General features: G+C 40.5%; 1 protein-coding gene across 2 annotated transcripts in view; it reads right to left on the reverse strand.

Annotated features, from left to right (window-relative positions):
• The window catches only part of CPNE3 (copine 3), a 45,265-nt gene extending 26,575 nt beyond the window's left edge, over window positions 1–18,690 (reverse strand). Inside the window, exons 1-5 of one of the 2 annotated variants that reach the window (XM_032249936.1) lie at window positions 17,624–18,081; window positions 4,208–4,349; window positions 3,758–3,937; window positions 1,673–1,747; window positions 322–393 (exon numbers count right to left, since the gene is read on the reverse strand). In XM_032249936.1, the coding sequence (XP_032105827.1) occupies window positions 322–393; window positions 1,673–1,747; window positions 3,758–3,937; window positions 4,208–4,339 (459 nt within the window). In that variant the 5' untranslated portion in view covers window positions 4,340–4,349; window positions 17,624–18,081. Of the gene's footprint in view, window positions 1–321; window positions 394–1,672; window positions 1,748–3,757; window positions 3,938–4,207; window positions 4,350–17,623; window positions 18,082–18,586 lie in introns of those variants that run through there. The other variant, XM_032249934.1, reaches the window with a different exon arrangement.
• Between the last annotated feature and the right edge of the window lie 569 nt (window positions 18,691–19,259).

Consider the following 19,259-nt stretch of genomic DNA (forward strand, 5'->3'; position numbering starts at 1 on the left):
TCCAGGCTGGTCTCAAACTACTGAGCTCAAGTGATCTGCCCACCTTGGCCTCACAAAGTGCTGGATTACAGTCATAAGCCACCTCATGCCTGATTACAGGCATGAGGTGGCTCTAGATGAAAGAGCCACATCTAGATGAAAGAGGTGAAGAGAAATGGGTTCTGCTTAAACATATATACACACACAGGCAAAATTTGGAAGTAACTAGTACCCTATGTGATGTTCAGAAGATGGAGTTCACAATATTAACTGCATTTTTATTTTCTCAAAAAAAAGAGGCAAAACATGACATCCTTGTTGAAGTCTGCACAGTCTACCCACCTTATTATCCAGTTTTCTGGCTGCCATTTCAAACAAGACCACTCTATTATCTTTTATTTCTTCAGCTGAAATCTATGAGTAGACAAGGTAAGTGAAAGAAATATGTTTTAGGAATTCTGATATACTCTTAAGCACTGATTTATTCTGTTACCTAATATAAAGCCTACACTAATACAAATGAATTCTAAAATGTCTCATAAGAAAATGGCATAATTAAGAAGGATCTACCATTATTTCTTTTATGTGTATGAAATAAAGATTTTCCCAAAAATGCCCAGGTCTGCATTTAGCAATGTCTTTTGAAATGTGGTTGCCCAAACTGGATCTTCCCATTCAAGGGAAACGTCAAAACCCCAGAGACTGAGAATATCCTCTGCAAAACACTGGCTAAAGTTCCCTAAACACTGAGAAGCATGAATAAATCATACCTAGAACACTCTATAAATTGAAATTATCAGATCAATGTTTTTCATCCAATGTAACTGAAAGACTCATTCTACTTAAAAATAACTATCAGTCTCTCATGCTCTACAGCAAGGATGCTAACTACTGATAATGTTCTCTTTCCCATAAAAATCAACACCCCTGAACATTCTTATGCTTTTGGAAATCTAAACTAGAGCCAACCAGCTGCTCAGAGAAATGTATTTGATAATCACAATAACCTTGAAACACAGCTCTCTCAGGGAGCTACCCTTACATTCTCAGAGGGAGCTAAAGTTAAAATACTATGACTCCAGGCAGAAGTTATCTGTAGAGACACTCTAGAAGACAAGGTTTACAGGCGTGGCATTATATAATTGGGAACGTGAAATGCAATAAAGCATATATTCATTTACCCGGAGCCAGTAGTCAGCAATGAAAAGTGTAGGTAGGAGGACAGGCAGTAGTGAACAAGCACAATAAATGATGGTAAAGAGTGTATAGGTTCCATGGCCATATCATAATATAACATCCCTCTGGAATAAAATCCACTAGGAAAAATTTCTGTCACGTTGAGAGGACTATGTTTCCCCAGTAGAGAACCAAACTGATCCAGATTATTAAGCAGTTTCTCTCTAACATAAGAATTGACACTTCCACAAAGGAGGGGCAGGTATCACCCAGGTGCACTTGACCTCTATGGGCAACATAAAAAAACCGAAAGAAGGGACCACCACACTGCATGTTTCTCCTTGTTTGCACAATACATTTCCCATTTCTGATCACTACAAGACAAGGGTGGACAGAATGCAACATTCAAGATTGAGTGACGAAGCACGGCTGTAGAATATTTGTCTAGTATGCACAGTTTTGGCATGCCCTATTATGCCAAATCTTCTGAGACAAAAGACAGATATCTTATGTTTACCGTAATGCTCCCATTTCCTGCAGGTTTGCCATTTTTCAGCATCAGTGGTCGAGTTAGCCTCTTACTGGAAACAATCTGTTAGAATTAGAAAGTGATACAAAGAGTCATTTCCCTTCATCCTATGAATTTTTAAATGAAAATAGTTTCAGCAAAAAAGACTTGAGTATGAGGTTCACTTAAAGTCATTAGAAATAGAAGCATGAGCCCAGCTCGGTGGCTCATGCCTGTAATCCCAGCACTTTGGGAGGCCAGCAGATCACAAGGTCAGGAGTTCGAGACCAGTCTGACCAATGCAGTGAAACCCCGCCTCTACTAAAAATAACAAAAATTAGCTGGGTGTGGTGGTGTATGCCTGTAGTCCCAGCTACTCAGGAGACTGATTGAGGAGAATTGCTTGAACCTGGGAGGCGGAGGTTGCAGTGAGCCGAGATTGCTCCTCTGTACTCCAGCGTGGGTGACAGAGCGAGACTCTGTCTCAAAAAAAAAAAAAAAAAGGAAAAGAAATAGAAACGTTAAGTTGGTTTTTTAAAGATTTAGAGATTGTGAAGACATTTAAAATTCATCAACATATTTAAAACCCACTGGAAAAAACTTCCAAGGAAAAAACCTGCCAATTCGACCCTGGCAGATACGATCTCCCTATCCACTAGTTTCTTGAGCTCCTATGTAGGTCAAAGTTTAAATTGTTCCTTGTAATGAGAAAAGAGGACTGGATTCTCATTGCATAAATAAATCACTTAGCTGAAACCTTCTAGGTAAAAGGTGGGCTTCAGAATACTCAATAAATGAGATTCAAGGCCAGGTGCAGTGGCTCACACCTATAATCCCAGCCTTTGGGAGGCTGGGGTGGGAGAACTGCTTGAGCCCACAAGTTCAAGACTAGCCTTGGCAACATGGCAAAACCCGTCTCTACAAAAATTAGCCAGGTGCAGAGGCATGTGCCTATAGTCCCAGCTACTTAGGAGGCTGAGATGGGAGGATCACTTGAATCCAAGAAGTCAAGGCTGCAGTGAGCTGTGAACAAGCCACTGCACTCCAGCCTGGGTGACTGAGTGAGATCCTGTCTCAAAAAAAAAAAAAAGGATTCAATTTTTCCATTGACACACCAACTTCAATATTTAACTCCCATAAAATGTCATATTGCTTGAAGGAATATAGTATACCTAGGTTCTTTCAAATAGATATACCTCTGATATATCTCACAAATTCATAGAAATTTTAGCTACATTGGGATTTTTCCCCCCAAAAAGGAATACTTCCTTAATTTTTTCTTTGATATTATTTATTAAAGTTTTAAAAAACCGATCAGTTTCATATTGTTTTTGAAATACAGAAAATACCATAATCTCCAAACAATTCAACCCTGAAAAATAAACTTATAAAAGACATATGGAATTGACAAATATCACATATTAAAAAAAAATTACTCCTCCCTCCTAAAACCTTCTTCAGTCTTTATAATCTTTCCTTATGAATCATATTAACCTAGGAGCAAAATGGTGAGCCATGAGACACGTCCCTACCCTGACCAAACTTGTCATATACTGGGAAGACAGATAATAAGCAACTATTAAAAAGTATGGTAAGATGTACTAGACAGTACAAGTGAGCTCAGAAAAGGGTTCCAAACTAATACAGAGGGTCAGAGAAGGTTTATGGGGGAATAAGGTTGAGTAAGAACAAGTCAGGTAAAGGGGGTAGTGTTGGGGCATTGGGAGTCAGGAGGTACCAGTCTCACTAGTTAGAACATCAGAGAAGTTGCTGTTATCTTGATAGAACTTATGACTTGAACAATGAAACCATAGCGAACTCTGCAGTAGCTAAAGTGGAGGTATTTTACTGAAGTGCCTCATGAAGCATCCCTTACTCAAAAGAATTAATAGGCTTTTCCAGAAATACAGTTACTGCCCATACAAAATATAAGATGAATTCCACAATGTTCAAGCCAATCATGTTAATATATAAACTGTCATTAAAGAGATTAAATGCTTTTCAACTTTAAAAATTAAATGATGTTTACCAAAAACACCCAATTCATTGATTAAAATTTAGACAAAATAGAGTACAGTGGCTATTTATACTTACTTGTCCAAGGGTACATTCACATTCCCCTAAGAAGTCATCATCACTCAGCTCAATAGTTTTGTTGTCGATGTCATAAACCCCAAATTTCAATTTCTGAACCACTTCAAAGTAGTAATCAATAATAAATGTCTTGGAAAATTGAGGATTCAAGCAATTCTTAATTCTTTCTGTGCGCTCAACCTACACCCATCCCCAGAAACAAAAAAATTTCTTCAGATCAAAGGTGCACTTGGATTTTCACATACGCATGTATTAAACATAAACACAGGCATGACAACTAAAGGAAGTTTCTATATGTGTATGAAAAATTCTACAATCATGGACAAACTTTCACAAAAACTCCATTAACAGATGGGATAGTATTATTTTTAACATTTAAAAAAAAAAAACCTCTTCAGATTATTAAAAGGGTAGTTCAGATTACTTCTTAGCTAAAGTATTTAACATTACCTCATACCACTGTTGACCACTTGTATTCAAAAATAACACACATAAAGGGTCTGACTTTGACCCTACATCTTTATCCAAAAGATTGGCACAGGAAATATTCAGCTCCACCTTCGTGACACACTGGGCAGCCATGTCTTGAGCTCTGAGAAAATCAATTCAAAGAGAAAGCAAGTAAAATGATGCCTTTGAGAAGCACACTCATTCCTAACAAAAATAGGTGAATTCTTAAAACCAGCTGTCACAATAGGCTCATAGAGTGAACTTGCTAGAATCATACTGCTATATGTGCCTCCTCGGGATGTGGGCCTCTATTAACTCATTCCAATGATATTGCCTCCATCAGATTTTCTTGCTAGGATAAAATTAACTTACTGAATGACAGCAAAATGCAGCCTTTAGGATGGCCAATAAGACATACTAATCTTCTTGGCCAGGCTCAGTGACTCACGCCTGTAATCTGTAATCCCAACACTTTGAGAGGCTGAAGCAGGAGGGTGGCTAGAGCTTAGGAATTTGAGACCATCCTGGGCAATACATCAAGATCCTGTCTCTACTAAAAATAAAAAAAATCAGCCAAGCATGGTGGCGTGTGCCTCTAATCCCAGCTACTAGGAAGGCTAAGGCAAGAGGATCGCCTGAACCCAAGAGATTGAGCTATAATTGTGCCTCTGCACTCCAGCCTGGGCAACAGAGACTCTGTCTGGAAAAAACAAACAAACAAACAAAAAAACTAATCTTCTTTTCACCTTACTATAAATTTTATCATTCAGAAAAATTCCAAGTATGATCCTTCATTTAAAGGTACACATAGCATTATGCTACAAAACAGATTAAGTGACAACCTTACTTTTATTTTTGTTTATTTAACAAGATGCTGAGTGGGATATTTTCTGTTTTCAAAGATTTTTTTAGCTAAAACCCAAAAGCCCCCAAAGCTCCCCTTTCCCTCCACTCTATCCCCAGCTCCCAATATTTTGCAGCAGTGGTTCTCAATATTGGCTGCTTCCTGGAATCATCTGAGGGAGCTTTCAAAGCTACTGATACCAGAGTTCCACTTAAAGAGATTTTAACTGGGTTAGGGTACGACTTGGACGTCGGCTCTTAGACGATTTTAACACGTAGACAAGGTTGGCAAGCCTACTGTTCTGCAGAGAGAAGGTGTGGCCTATCTTCCCTTATGACTTGCTAAGAAATACCAGGGGTTAGCTTAACTTCCACAGACCCCTCGTTCCCCAGTCTCCAACCAATATATGAAAAAGACTGGGGATAGGGCGGACCTCATGTTGGGGGCTGGACTTAAGAAGGAATGCAGTATTTCGGGTGAGCTGCCTTCATCTTTGAACCCAGGGAATGAAAGTGGCTGCAGACGTTACCAAGAAAAGGAACCAGGCATTCCATTTCCCATCTGGATGTCCACTTAGCCAGTGGAGGTTGATAGTGCTAGGGCAGTTCCTGCAGGAGGGAAGGTACATACTAACCCAGAGTGCTGGCAAACATCCTTACAATAGGAAGTATTTAATGCCCTTTGCCCTCCACTTTGAGATTTAGCTGAAGTTCTAGGACCACAGAATCAAATCTACCCATTATCTTGTTATATTTAAATATGGCAGTAGGATTTCTGTGCTGTATAAAATACCTAAGCAAATCTGAAATAACAAAGACTACCATTAGAAGAGCTCTTTGTAATGTCAAAAAACAACTACTGTCTTATGAAAAAAAAATTATTTTTTTGAGATGAGGTTACATTCTTGTTACCCAGGCTGTAGTGCAATGGTGTGATCTTGGCTCACCACAACCTACCCCTCCTGGGTTCAAGTGATTCTCCTGCCTCAGCCTCCCGAGTAGCTGGGATTACAGGCATGCATCACCACACCCAGCTAATTTTTTGTATTTTTAGTAGAGACAGTGTTTCTCCATGTTGGTCAGGTTGGTCTCGAACTCCCAACCTCAGGTGATCTGCCCACCTTGGCCTCCTAAACTGCTGGGATTACAGGTGTAAGCCAGTGTGCTGGGCCTAAAAAGTTTTGATAATTCTATTGACCTCTAAAAACAGTAGCAGCCATCAACGTATGTCAAAAATCAATACCAAGATTCCTAAATAGAGACTTAGAAAAATGAAGTAGGTTACATAGTCTTAGAAGTAGCTAGAAATTTTGTTTAAAAACAAAGCTGGCTAGGCATGGTAGCTCACACCGGTAACCCCAGCATTTTGGGAGGCCAAGGCGATCACTTGAGGTCAGGAGTTCAAGACCAGCCTGGTCAACATGGTGAAACCTCGTCTCTACTAAAATATAAAAATTAGCTGGGTGTGGTAGCATGAGCCTGTGGTCCCAGCTACTCGAGAGGCTGACGTAGGAGGATTGCTTGAGACTGGAAGGCAGAGTTTGCAGTGAACCAAGATCATGCCACTGTACACAACCTGGGTGACAGAGTGAGACCCCATCTCAAAAAAAAAAATAAATAAATAAATAAATAAATAAATCTTTTATGTATAATATACATTTTATATATTTTCATATATTATATATATTTATATACATAAGATATATATATTTAAACAGTGCCTAGTATACAGTAAGTGTTCACATTTTATCATTATTATTATTTTATCACTACCTCCCTCTAGAGTCTGATCCTCTCTTATCTATCCCATGTTTCATGTTTTCTATTATTCCGTTCCAAGATGATATCCTGATTATTCCAATCCATACTAAGTTCTTCCTTTGAATTCCTATTGCACTAATAGTAACTGATCACTGCAGTACAGGAACAAGATCAAATGTGGGGTAATGCACACCTGGGTTGAACCCCGCATCTGGCACTTGCTGTGTGACCATGTATAAGTAACTTCAACTTCCTGAGCCTAGATTTCCACATCACTAAAAATGGAGATACTACAAGTAAATTTGTAAATCTGGCCTGTGCCAGGCATCCTGTTTTTTGTATCTGACACAGGATCTATAAAATAAATGTTAGTTGTATGATTTTTTTTTTGCATAACGTAGTTTAGAGTCTTATAAGTTGTATGTCAGCAGTACCAAGCATAAAGCAGTGTCCTGTAGATGAACACAGAATGAGCAATGATTGCTAAAGCTCCCAAAAAGTAACATGTGGAAGATTCTCTACCAGCCAGCAGAAAAGTCTTCAATTTCCAAGGATGGGGAGAATTCAACAGAGAATGAAATGTGAAGTCAGTCTCACAGCAAAGAGACACAACATATCAGGAGAGCATTATTGTTTTCCCTAAAAATGCTTATACAAAAGCTACAAAAACAAGGTGCCAGGAACAGCTGATTATTTAACAAATTGCTGACAGTTACACTACTGCATTGCTGCCAGGAAACAAATTTCCTCCATGAGCAGCATTCCCCTCTGAAAATGACTCTGACTGTGGCCTCAATTTTATCCTGAAACCCATTATGGCTGAATGGCAAATGGAAGAAATTACATAAACACTAGGGTCTGGAATCTTGCTAACAGTAATATTCATGAAGATGCTCTTTTCATTTCCTTTTAATGTAATTATCCACTACATGATACACGTAAGAGTGCAATAGCATACTTTATCCGCAAATTATAATGGGAGCTGGGCATAGTGGCTCATGCCTGTAATCCCAGCACTTTGGGAGGCTGAGGCAGTAGGATCACTTAAGCCTAGGAGTTCAAGACCAGCCTGAGCAACAGAGACCTCATCTCCACCAAAAAAATTTAGGCCGGGTGCAATGGCTCACACCTGTAATCTCAGCACTTTGGGAAGCTGAGGCAAGTGGGATCACCTCCGGTCAGGAGTTTGAGACAAGCCTGGCCAAGATGGTGAAACCCCATCTCAACCAAAAATACATAAATTAGCCAGGTGTGGTGGCACATGCCTGTAGTCCCAGCTACCTGGGAGGCTGAGGCAGGAGAATCACTTGAAACTGGGAGGTGGAGGTTTCAGTGAGCCAAGATCGTGCCACTGCACTCCAGCCTGGGTGACAGAGCAAAACTCAGTCTCAAAAAAAAAAAAAAAAAAAATTAGCCAGCCAGGGTGGCTTGCACCTGTAGTCCCAAGTATTCAGTAGGCTAAGGCACGAGGCTCACTGAAACCCAGGAGTTCAAGGCTGCAGTAAGCTATGCACTGCAGCCTGGTGACAGAGCAAGACCCTGTCTCAAAACAAACAAACAATCAAACAAAATATATAATGAGAGAAAATAAAACAAATGTTTTATACTCTTTTAGCATGAAAGATTTGTCTGGGATAAGTGACCCGGCAAAGAATGAATGAGCAACTAAAGAATAATTCTACGTAGTATTGTACTCCCTGAAGAGCAGGATGATAGAAAACACAAATAATCCCTAAGATTTCCCGCTGTACAGATTATTTATCGAACAATAATTTGATCCAAACGCCTCTTCTGAAATGCAGAGAATCCCTAGAAATATCAAACATATCAAATATTCTTCCAGTCACCCTGACGTTCTGAATCAATATTATAACAGAGATAGATAAGCCTAAAAAACTGAGAATTAAGACAATATTTAACGTGGTACCGAATAGGTGAAATTTAAGGCAAGTGGTTATTACCATGCCCTGGCTGAAAAATCCTGAAGTCTTATCTACTTCCTCTTTTCCCATTCCCCCTTAAACCTATTCTTAGATTTATTCAGTAAAGATGTCATAGGGATTCTGCTTACTAGAACCCCAAATCTCTCCCAAACATGGAAATACAGCCCCTTCCCCATACCCAGAGTCAGAACTCTAACTTCAGGTATTCTGTATCTCTCACCTGCCCAATATAATAGGCTCCTAATGGGTATTTCCACTGCCATCTTCTCTCCATTCACATTATGCTTTTATCACTTCTGATTAAAAAGTGATAGTCCAATGAACTAAGCCTGGAATTCATGGCTCTGCCAACATCTACCCCTAGTCTACCTGAACAGCTGCTTCTGCCCATCCAAGTTCTTCAAGATCCACTTCAGGCTGGGTACAGTGGCTCATGCCTATAATTCCAGCACTTTGGGAGGCCGAGGGAGGCGGATCACTTGAGATCAGGAGTCTAAGACTCAGCTTGGCCAACATGATGAAACCCCATCTCTACTAAATATACAAAAATTAGCTGGGTGTGGTGGCAGGTGCCTATAATTCCAGCTATTTGTGAGGCTGAGGCAGGAGAGTCGCTTGAACCCAGGAGGCAAAGGTTGCAGTGAGCTGAGAGGGCGTCACTGCACTCCAGCCTGGGTGTCCGAGTGAGACTTTGTCTCAAAGACAAAACAAAATAAAAAACAAAAACAAAAACAAAAAAACCTCTTCAAATGATACTTCCTCCACACAGCTGTTGCTGATACCCCTAATACTGTTAGGGCACTGATTCCATTTTCTTTTCACTATTGTTACTTGTATTTGTGGCTCATCACTTCGTCTACGTACTGTGAGCTGTGGACAGTGACCATATTTTGCCACTTCCTCTTCTTCCTGAAGCATAATATCTGGCACAGGTTATTTGTAGCAGAAAGAGCAATAACTTTGAAGTCAGTGTGTGTGGTTCAAATTTCTTTCCCACTACTAATTTGGATGTGTCACCTCTGCCAAATTATCTATCTAAACTTCAATTTCCTCATCTATAAAATGAGGATATTAAAAAACCCTGACATTAGTCCTTCAATGTAAATAAGGTTCAGAGAAAAATACAATTAATAAAAACCCTGACAATTGTAGGTTTGTTGCATGTTCAGCATATAACAGACACTCCATGAATTGTAGCAATTATTTTATTAATGACTAGGAGATTTTAATTGTCTCAGCATAGATGGCTTATTACTAAGTAGCAGACATAAAGCAACTTTCTCATCCTTCTTTATGAAGAGTTTCTTGAAACAATAAGAATTTTGAGGATTTACATAAAATTGATTTGGCAAAATAGCCTTGACTACAGATAAGGTATGCTAGTAAGCGGATCGCAGGCCCATGTCAATGTCTCATAATGTGTCCTAAAACAATTGTGAAGGAGAAGTCGGTGCCCATTACTAATCTCTAGCAAAGTTCCTTCAGTCTTCCGCTGAAAAATGAAGAGACTGGTCTACTGTAAATAATTCTCAGAATTTCCTTCTCTTTCTAATACCATGATTCACTAACTGCTATTCCGCAATACATTCTGCCTGACTGCTACTGAAAGCAAGCAAGGGCAACCTTGGGTCGGCTGGAACCGGCCCAGCAACATCAGTAATAAACACCCTTGGCAGTGTTTCTCAAACTGTGTTGCACAAAACAGCAATAAATGTTCCCCCATAAAGAAAAAGAAAGTGGCAGGGCAGGTACTATGGCTATAAATCCAAAAGCTGCTACATTTCTGTGAGTTCCCAGGCCCAATTAGCAAGGGTATTTATTACTGTAAATCTATTATTTTGCTAAGGACAGCAGGAACACTATACAGCAATAGAAGAGCTTGTAGCTCATTATAATGAAATTGGGACAATCCATTCATAAAAGAATTACTTATTGAAGGCCGGACGCGGTGGCTCATGCCTGTAATCCCAGCACTTTGGGAGGCCGGGGCAGGTGGATCACAATGTCAAGAGATCGAGACCATCCTGGTCAACATGGTGAAACCCCGTCTCCACTAAAAATACAAAAAATTAGCTGGGTGTGGTGGCGCGCGTGTCTGTAGTCCCAGCTACTCAGGAGGCTGAGGCAGGAGAATTGCCTGAACCCAGGAGGCGGAGGTTGCGGTGAGCCGAGATCACGCCATTGCACTCCAGCCTGGGTAACAAGAGCGAAACTCTGTCTCAAAAAAAAAAAGAATTACTTATTGAATACTTTCTGGGTGTTCCAAAAGTGGGGGCTGGGGAGGAGACAAAAATGAAATAAATACCTAGCTACTTAGCTACCTATATATACATAGAAATAATATATAAGAATATTAAATTGTGTGGTATAGACAGGGAACAGTCAAAGTGTTCCTGGAGCTGGAGATGCTCCGCAGAGATTTCTACTTTTACTGAGGATTAAAACTGTACTCCACTATAAAAGACTTTGTATTCTTGTTGCTACTGACTACTGGATTTTTTATTCACCTTTACATTTAAGGGTAGAGAGTAAGAGAGTGGGGAGTAGAAGAATAAGGGGAAAGAAAAGATAGTTAATAATTCCATACAACTAGACAGATTTTGTTTTTTTTTTTTTTTACAATTTTCAAAGTGCTTCCAAATAATATATTATCCTGAACCTTACAAAAACTCTGTGTTAGGCAGGATAATGATTACTACACGGTGAAAGGTCCAAATGTCATAGGTATGACTATAAATAAAGCACTCCAGTGTCTGAATTGATTGACCCAGAATGTTGATAATTTTCAGCACATCGTTAATCTTCAAAACAATGCATAGTATCTATCAGAAAAAAATACAAATGTCTTCAAAAAGGTGAAATTACTTCCATGGGATCACAAAGCTAGTAAGTGTCAGCACTACAGCATGAACTCAGGTATTTTCCCCTTATGCCAAAATGCCTTCAGGGTGTTAAAGCCTCTAATTAATAGTTACTTAGCTGTCGAGTAAAAATAGTATTAGTAAAAACAAACAAACCCCATACAAGTATACAATTATGATTTTTCAATTAAAAACAATATCAAAAAAAGTTAGTATAACAGCAATATTCTCTAATAATTTCCTTATGGCTTGCTAATATCGAAAGTAATATTCAGCCTGACACAAATTAATAAAATAGGATCTTTAAAATTACAAGGTTAATACTGAGGCTACAACTATTTACATGGTTCTTAAATAAATGTCATCAGAATAACAAAAGCTTACCAAAGAATGGAAGAACTGAAATGGTTTATGCTTTATTTACCTCATAGCAGTTCCTCTTCAAGATAACCCATTAAATTGTAAATTACTTAAGGCTAAGAAGGCATGTTCTCCTTGCTAATGTGTCTCTACACAAACAGGTCTACCATGTATGTAGGTGCCATTAGGTCATCTTAGAGCAGCAACGTTTATTCTCAGGAATATAGTGCACTTAATATTCAGACTCTGAAAGTAAAAAACTTACAAGAAAAGAATTTAAAATAAGCTTGTTCTGTATTTAGTAAGAAAGTGATGCCCAGATTTTTTTTTTAATCACTATCACAAAATACTAGAAATGAGGATAGGGAATAAGGTCAGGCATAACAATACATAAAACAGAGAAAACGGCATGTTTTCTTCTAATGTGAAAAAGAAACAAAAAGGAAGAATCACTGGATCAGGTGTCAAAATAAATGGACTGGGCTGGGCATGCTGGCTCACACCTGTAATCCCAGCACTTTGGGGGGCCAACATGGGCAGATCACCTGAGGTCAGGAGTTTGAGACCAGCCTGGTCAATATGGCGAAACCCCATGTCTACTAAAAATACAGAGATTAGTCGGGCATGGTGGTACGCACCTATAGTCCCAGCTACTCAGGAGGCTGAGACAAGAGAATCACTTGAACCCAAGAGGTGAAGGTTGCAGTGAGCTGAGACTGCACCACCGCACTCCAGCCTGGGCGACAAATCAAGACTCCATCTCAAAAAAAAAAAAAAAAAAAAAAGAAATGGACTGGTTCTGTGTTAGTCACACCACAATGGCAGACATTTGGGCAAGTGCTGTAACTTCCCTACACCTCAGGTTTTTTCAGCTGTTAAATCTAAGAGTCGAGTCAATCCCTTTCTTTAAGTAGCTGCTAAGGTCTTTTCCACTGATGTACTATGACCCTAATTTAATTGCAGTGAATATGGAACTCATTTAGGAAATGGTACTAAAGGATTTTTTAAAATGAGTAGAAAATATCAGAATATTGATAAGGACAAAAAGGAGAAATAGAAGAAAAAGAATAAAGTTTTCCAAACTGAGTCTCCAACTCTACCAAACCAGCTATATCTGGAGCTGGCACGGTGGCTCCTGCCTGTAATCCCAGAACTTTGGGAGGCCAAGGCAGGCAGATCATCTGAGGTCAGGAGTTCAAGACCAGCCTGGCCAACATAGTAAAATCCTGTCTCTACTAAAAATACAAAATTAGCCAGGCATGGTGGCACATGCCTGCAATCCCAGCAACACAGGAGGCTGAGGCAGGAGAATCACTTGGACCCAGGAGGTGGAGGTTGCAGTGAGCCAAGATCACATCATTGCTCTCCAGCCTGGGCAAAAAGAGTGAAACTCTATCTCAATAAATAAATAAATAAATAATAAAAGCTATATCTGGAAAAAAAAATGTATCTAGAAACTTCTCCACTAGTTAGGTACCTTTGTTCAAAATTTTTATTAAGTTCTCAGATGACTTAAATAAACAAACAAAACACAGGGCCCAGTCTATTAAGTAGATGCAGCATGATAAAGAAATAAATTTTATTAGCACCCATGAAATCTCACATTATTAAGCTCTTAGCATCTATCATGGCAGCAAAATAAATCAGCTTTTGGCCACACTTTTAAAAGTTTCCAGGTTCTTAAACTATCTTAAGCAAAATCTAAATAGTGATACCATTGCTGATGCCTGGACATGTAGAACTGAGGAAAGCTGGAGTTAACATGAAAAGGTTGATATATGATCACTCTAACTTCAAAAAAAAAGGTAGGTGCAGTTTTACCTTGTCTTTATCACTGCAAAGTAAGCAATCAACTAAGGACCCTTCATTAATTTCCCTCGAAAATCCAGATATTGTTCTATTCCATGATTTATAACAGGCTAAAAAGTTTACTTAACATGTGTTTCAGGTTATACTACTTTTCTAATCCCTTGGCTACTGTATACACATTTTAGAAGTATCACTGATTGTATTTTCAAGTCCATCAAATGAACACTTTATCATAGGTTCATTTAATGAGGTATTAATAAAAGTTATTAATAGAAGCAGGGTTAGGCCAGGCAGGTTAGGTGGCTGACACTTGTAATCCCAGCACTTTGGGAGGCTGAGGCAGGCAGATGGCTTGAGCTCAGGAGTTCAACAGCAGCCTGGATGACATTACTAAACCTCATCTCTACCAGAAATATAAAAATTAGTTAGGCATGGTGGGGCATGCCTTTGGTCCTAGCCACTCCGGGGGTTGAGGTGGGATTGATTGAACCTAGGAGGTAGAAGTTACAGTGAGCCAAGATCATGCCACTGCACTCCAAACTGGGTGGCAGAGTGAGACCCCATCTCATAAATAAATAAATAAATACAAATTTTAAAAAGAAGGGTTATCAGAACTTATTAGCTACATAAGCAGAAAGAATAAAATTAAAAAGTTAAAAATAAGAACTTATAACATCAGTGTCACAAAAGTTGGTATACAATCCCCTACTGCTAAATTTGACTAGCAGCAGCAACATCTCACTATCGCCTCACTTTATGGAACATGCATCTTGGCAAAGCTGGCTATAAAATACCTGTCTACAAAGTGAATCATCTTTTACCCTCATTGAAAATCAGAGCTGCATCCCTAGCTGAAAATTCCAAGTGTTCAGCTGAAATTTTCCATTATAAGGATTAAGTAGAGCTGCTGGCCAGCTGTGCAGCAGGCAAGCTGGGTCTGATATTAAGGCACACCAATCTGTGGAGACTGAAATCCCCTGGGGTTCTCATTCCCCTCGGACCACTTTAAGATTTTCCCCTCTTCTCGAATTTCCCAGATGTTGAACTAGCCATCAGAACCTCTCATCTGCCCTGGTGTCCACTATGCCCTGACTCTAAGTGGATGTTTTCCAAAATCTGACTCCCTTCTTCTCTTCTTAGGGGAGCATGTATATTTAATTGGTCAAGACAGGCACTTCACAATTTTATCACTCTGTGCTCCTTTCTAGTTCACAGTGAACAAATGATCTAAAAATGCCTTCAGTTTAAAGCAGCAACAACCACAACCAATTGGTTCTTAAGGTTTAAAAAGTTTGTATATTGGGCAAAGACTGCTGAGATGTTTACACATTTCCTGATTTCAAGAATCTTCATGTCCTGGTTGCTTAACACATACATTTCAGCTGTTTTTAATTTTAGGGCAAATCCCTTTATATTTTCCAATCATGAGTGATTTTACAGTACTATTAAGTCATTCAATACTTATTGAACAAGTATTTATAGATTGCCTACTGTGTGTCAGGCACTGTTCTAAGGTGCTGCAGAGCCAACAATAAACAAAGGAGACAACCATCCCTGTCCAGGGGAGGTTAGTTACACTGCAGGGAGGCAGATGACAACAAAGACAAGTAAGTAACATATATAGTATGTTAGGTGACAGTAAGTGCTATAGGGAACGATAAAGAAGGAGAGCAAGAAATACTAAAAGTGGGGTGCAATTTTACACTTGTTTTTCTAAACTTGTTTTGACATTACCATCAGGAAGTACTTGTCTTAATTTTCACTTCTTTTTAAAAAATTCTGACCCATAAACATGAAAATGTGGAAAGATAAGTAAGTTCCTCATTACAGTTGCAGATACCTATTTTCACATGTAGTGACCATCACTTTAAAGTCTAGAGGCAGTAAACGAAAAGCCCCAAAAGGTGAAATAGCCAAGTAACAACATGTCCAGAAACCATGGTTGCTCTGGTAATTTTCACAGGAATTAGACTTAATACAACTATTTGGCAAGAGGCCATTTCAAAATGATTTGCTAAAATGAACATGTAGTATTTCCTTCTATTTTTTCATGGGGAAACTCACTAATATGCTATCCACCTAATTCACATTGGTAAATATGTCCATAATACTAATTTTAACATCTTTTAAAATGTTATGATTGCATACTATTAAGCTGTTATATTAAAAGAATAAACAGTCTCTCCAAAAGAACCCCAATAAGATTCCCACTCACAAGCAAGAACAAGGGAAAAAATTGGTGTGAAGGAAGCTAGATTGTAGGGTGAAGGTAATGGTGGGTACAGTAAAGGAATGTTCTAGTTAAGACTCCTTGAGGTTGTTGAGTACCACCAATGGAAGTGACACTGAGCCTTACTAAAAGATCACCTGAAAGATCATGCTCTGATGAGCAGTGGTGGCATTATGAATCTTTGAAGGTCAAATGACATGTAATCATTTTTCACATCTAACATTAATTTTTTTAGTTCTGCTAACAGGCATACTTTCTAGCATAATAAATCACTGACTAAAGAACATGTGAAAAGAAGAAAAAAAAGAAAATGAAAACTCTAACAATAGTAAGGAAAAAAAAAAGCCCAGTGATAGTACCAAAAAATAAAGAGGGCAAAGGAAACTATGGATAAAGCCAAACCAAGAATTGATAGGGCCGGGCGTGGTGGCTCACATCTGTCAACCCAGCACTTTGGGAGGCCCAGGCAAGAGGATCACTTATGCCTGGGAGTTCAAGACCAGCCTGGGCAACATAGTAAGACCTCATCTTTATTATAAAATAAATAAACAAGTAAATAAAAGAATTGATAGTTGCTGGAGTACAATATGAACTAGGTACCTAAACAGATACTGCAAGGGAAATACTCAGGGCAGCAGTGATATCATCATGAAGAGCATAGAAAATAAAATATTTTAAAGTGTATAACAGGCTACCATAAATTTATGTGGAAAATGAAGACCATTGTCTAGAAAGTGTTCACAGTTATAGGTAAAATTAGAAGAGGTATCCATTCATTATGCAACACTTAATGGCAAACACTTCCTTTGTTTCTCCCATTCTGGAACCACCTCTCCCTTCCCATTCTTTAGGAGCTAAACCTGAGAGAAGAAATCCTGAAAGGGAATTGCACACTTTATTGTGTTGTTCGTGCCAGGCACCTTTGGTCTATGGGGTCTTAAAATTCAGCTCCCCTTTACATCCAGAGCCTCAAAACGATCTAGTCACAGAGTTTGAAATTTTTCAGCCCAGAGTGGGATCTATTTTTCCAATTCATCAGCCAAAGGAACTGCTTTCTTAAAAATTCTTACAAAGGCAAAAAGTGGCCCTGGGTACCACAGATTAATACCTGAGACATCTATTGGTGTCATTATAATTGCTATTATATATGTCATCTGTTTTCAGTTCCCTTTTCTTCTGCTATCCTTTGCTGTTTCCCTCTACTTATGTTCTTCTAGACTTGTACAAGTTCTGTTGGGCTCTGGTTGGCAGCAAGCACACAGAGCTAGTTTGCTGACCCTCATTAATGACAATACCAGGATATATGTGGCTATATATAGCTTACCACTAACTATTTGCCAGGTACTTTGCTAAATATTTTACAAGTAGGATCTAATTTAATTCTCATAGCAACCTTGTGACATTTCATCTCTATTTCACAAATGCAGAAACAAGCCCTAAAAGGTGAAGTATCTTGCCCAAGGTCATACAGCTAACAGCCCTCATTGCAAAGATGTGAAACTTAGGTATCTGGCTTATCCCAAGAATAATATTCTTGTACACTAAGCAATAAAGCCTGTACCACAAAAACCATACAGACTTGAATTCCAACCCTAATGCCACCACTTACCGGTCGTGTAATTTGAAGAATTATTCAACCTGAGTTTCCTGGAGTATGAAACAGAGTAATATCACTTCAATAAGTACTTGGGAGCGTTAAAGAAACTAACATATAGAAACTGTCTAGCACAGTTGTTGTGAGACATTGTAATCAATAGCTGAAATATTCAATCTTGCCCTTCCCTCTATTTGATTAGCACTATAGAGGTGGCCTCGAAAAGACAATACTAAGGATATGCAAGAAGTGCAGATGACCATCAAGCTCAACATTGGTCTGCTGGGTCTCAATAGGTTCTGGCCCTGCACTTCCTCCACAACCCTGGTGTAGGGAACCCAAAACACTAGACAGAAAAATCTTGAAGCTGGAGGAGAAACAGGAGCTGCTAGGGTACTTCTCACAAGCTCCTTGCTTTACTCTGAAATCACAAGTCACCTCTTCCCACCCCATCTGCCAGCTTCTCGGCGGCTCTGAAGCGCGCACGCCCCCCCTCCCCCCCCACCCCGTTCACCTGGGCATTGGCTTCACCAAGGGCGTGGTGTGGATACCCTATCCCTCTCCCCGCGTGGTGCTGCAGCGATTTCTGGGCCTGTTACTCTTCTCTGGGCCACAGGCCCGACCCTCTCGGCCCAGGGAATGAGAGCAGATCCCAGCCAACCCCCAGCCCCAGGTGCGCAAGCGCCAGGCCCAGGCAGGGCCTCACAGCCCAGAGCTGAACCCCGAGCCCGGGCTCCTCCAGGAGGCGCTAGCGGTGCCTGAGTCCCGCCAGGCCGCGACCTAGAGCAGGAGCCCGGGCGCGACTTGCCGATCCCCGGAAGCCAATGGAGCACTTCCAGCACTCAGGCCCGGCGGGACCCGCCGCACGGAGCCTGCGGGCCCGGATTCTCCAGGCCAGGACTTTTCTTTTCCCCTAGGAGGCAGGGTTGCGGGGCTGCTGCCTCACCCGACCAGGAACTGGGAGAGGCCTGCACTCGCGTGCGAGTCTTAGAGGTGGAAGTCGAGCGACGATGGAGAACAGGTCTGCAGCGTCCGGAGCGCTGCCGCGGCCGCCGGGATTCACCAGAACCTCTAGGGCTGGACAAGCAGAGCAAGCGGACGGGGTCGGGGCGGGAGCGGGTCCAGTGCGCGCCCCGCCCCGCACAGCCTGCTCAAGGCTCCGCCCATCCGCAGGGAGTGGACTCCGGGCTGCCGGTTCGCTCCCTGCCGATAGGCCGGCGCTTCAAAGCTACTCTGTGGGCCAGTCGCTTACTGAAAAGGCAAAGCTGACTTTAGGTAAGTGGCTTGGTGCACCAAAATAAATTTCTTAAGGATGAAATAATTAACATATGTAAGAAAATTTATTACATGTCTGAACTGAGAAGACTGGGCGCAGTGGCTCACACCTGTAATCTGAACACTTTGGAAGGCAGAGGTGGGAGGATGGCACGTGGCCAGGAGTTGGAGGCCAGCCCCAGCCTGGGGCAAAAAAATGAGACCCCCCTCCATGGCTACAAAAAGTAAATAAATAGCTGGGCATGGTGGCACGGGCTTTTGGTCCTAGCTACATGTGAGGCTGAAGCAGGAGGGTCACCAGCTCAGGAGGTTAAGGCTGCAGTGTGTCATGTTCGTGCCTCTGCACTCCAGCCTGGGTGACAGGAAGACCCTGTCT

This window comes from Sapajus apella, unplaced genomic scaffold (assembly GCF_009761245.1).
Source record: "Sapajus apella isolate SASKATOON/1434 unplaced genomic scaffold, GSC_monkey_1.0 scaffold3, whole genome shotgun sequence".
Classification (NCBI taxonomy): Eukaryota; Metazoa; Chordata; class Mammalia; order Primates; family Cebidae; genus Sapajus; species Sapajus apella.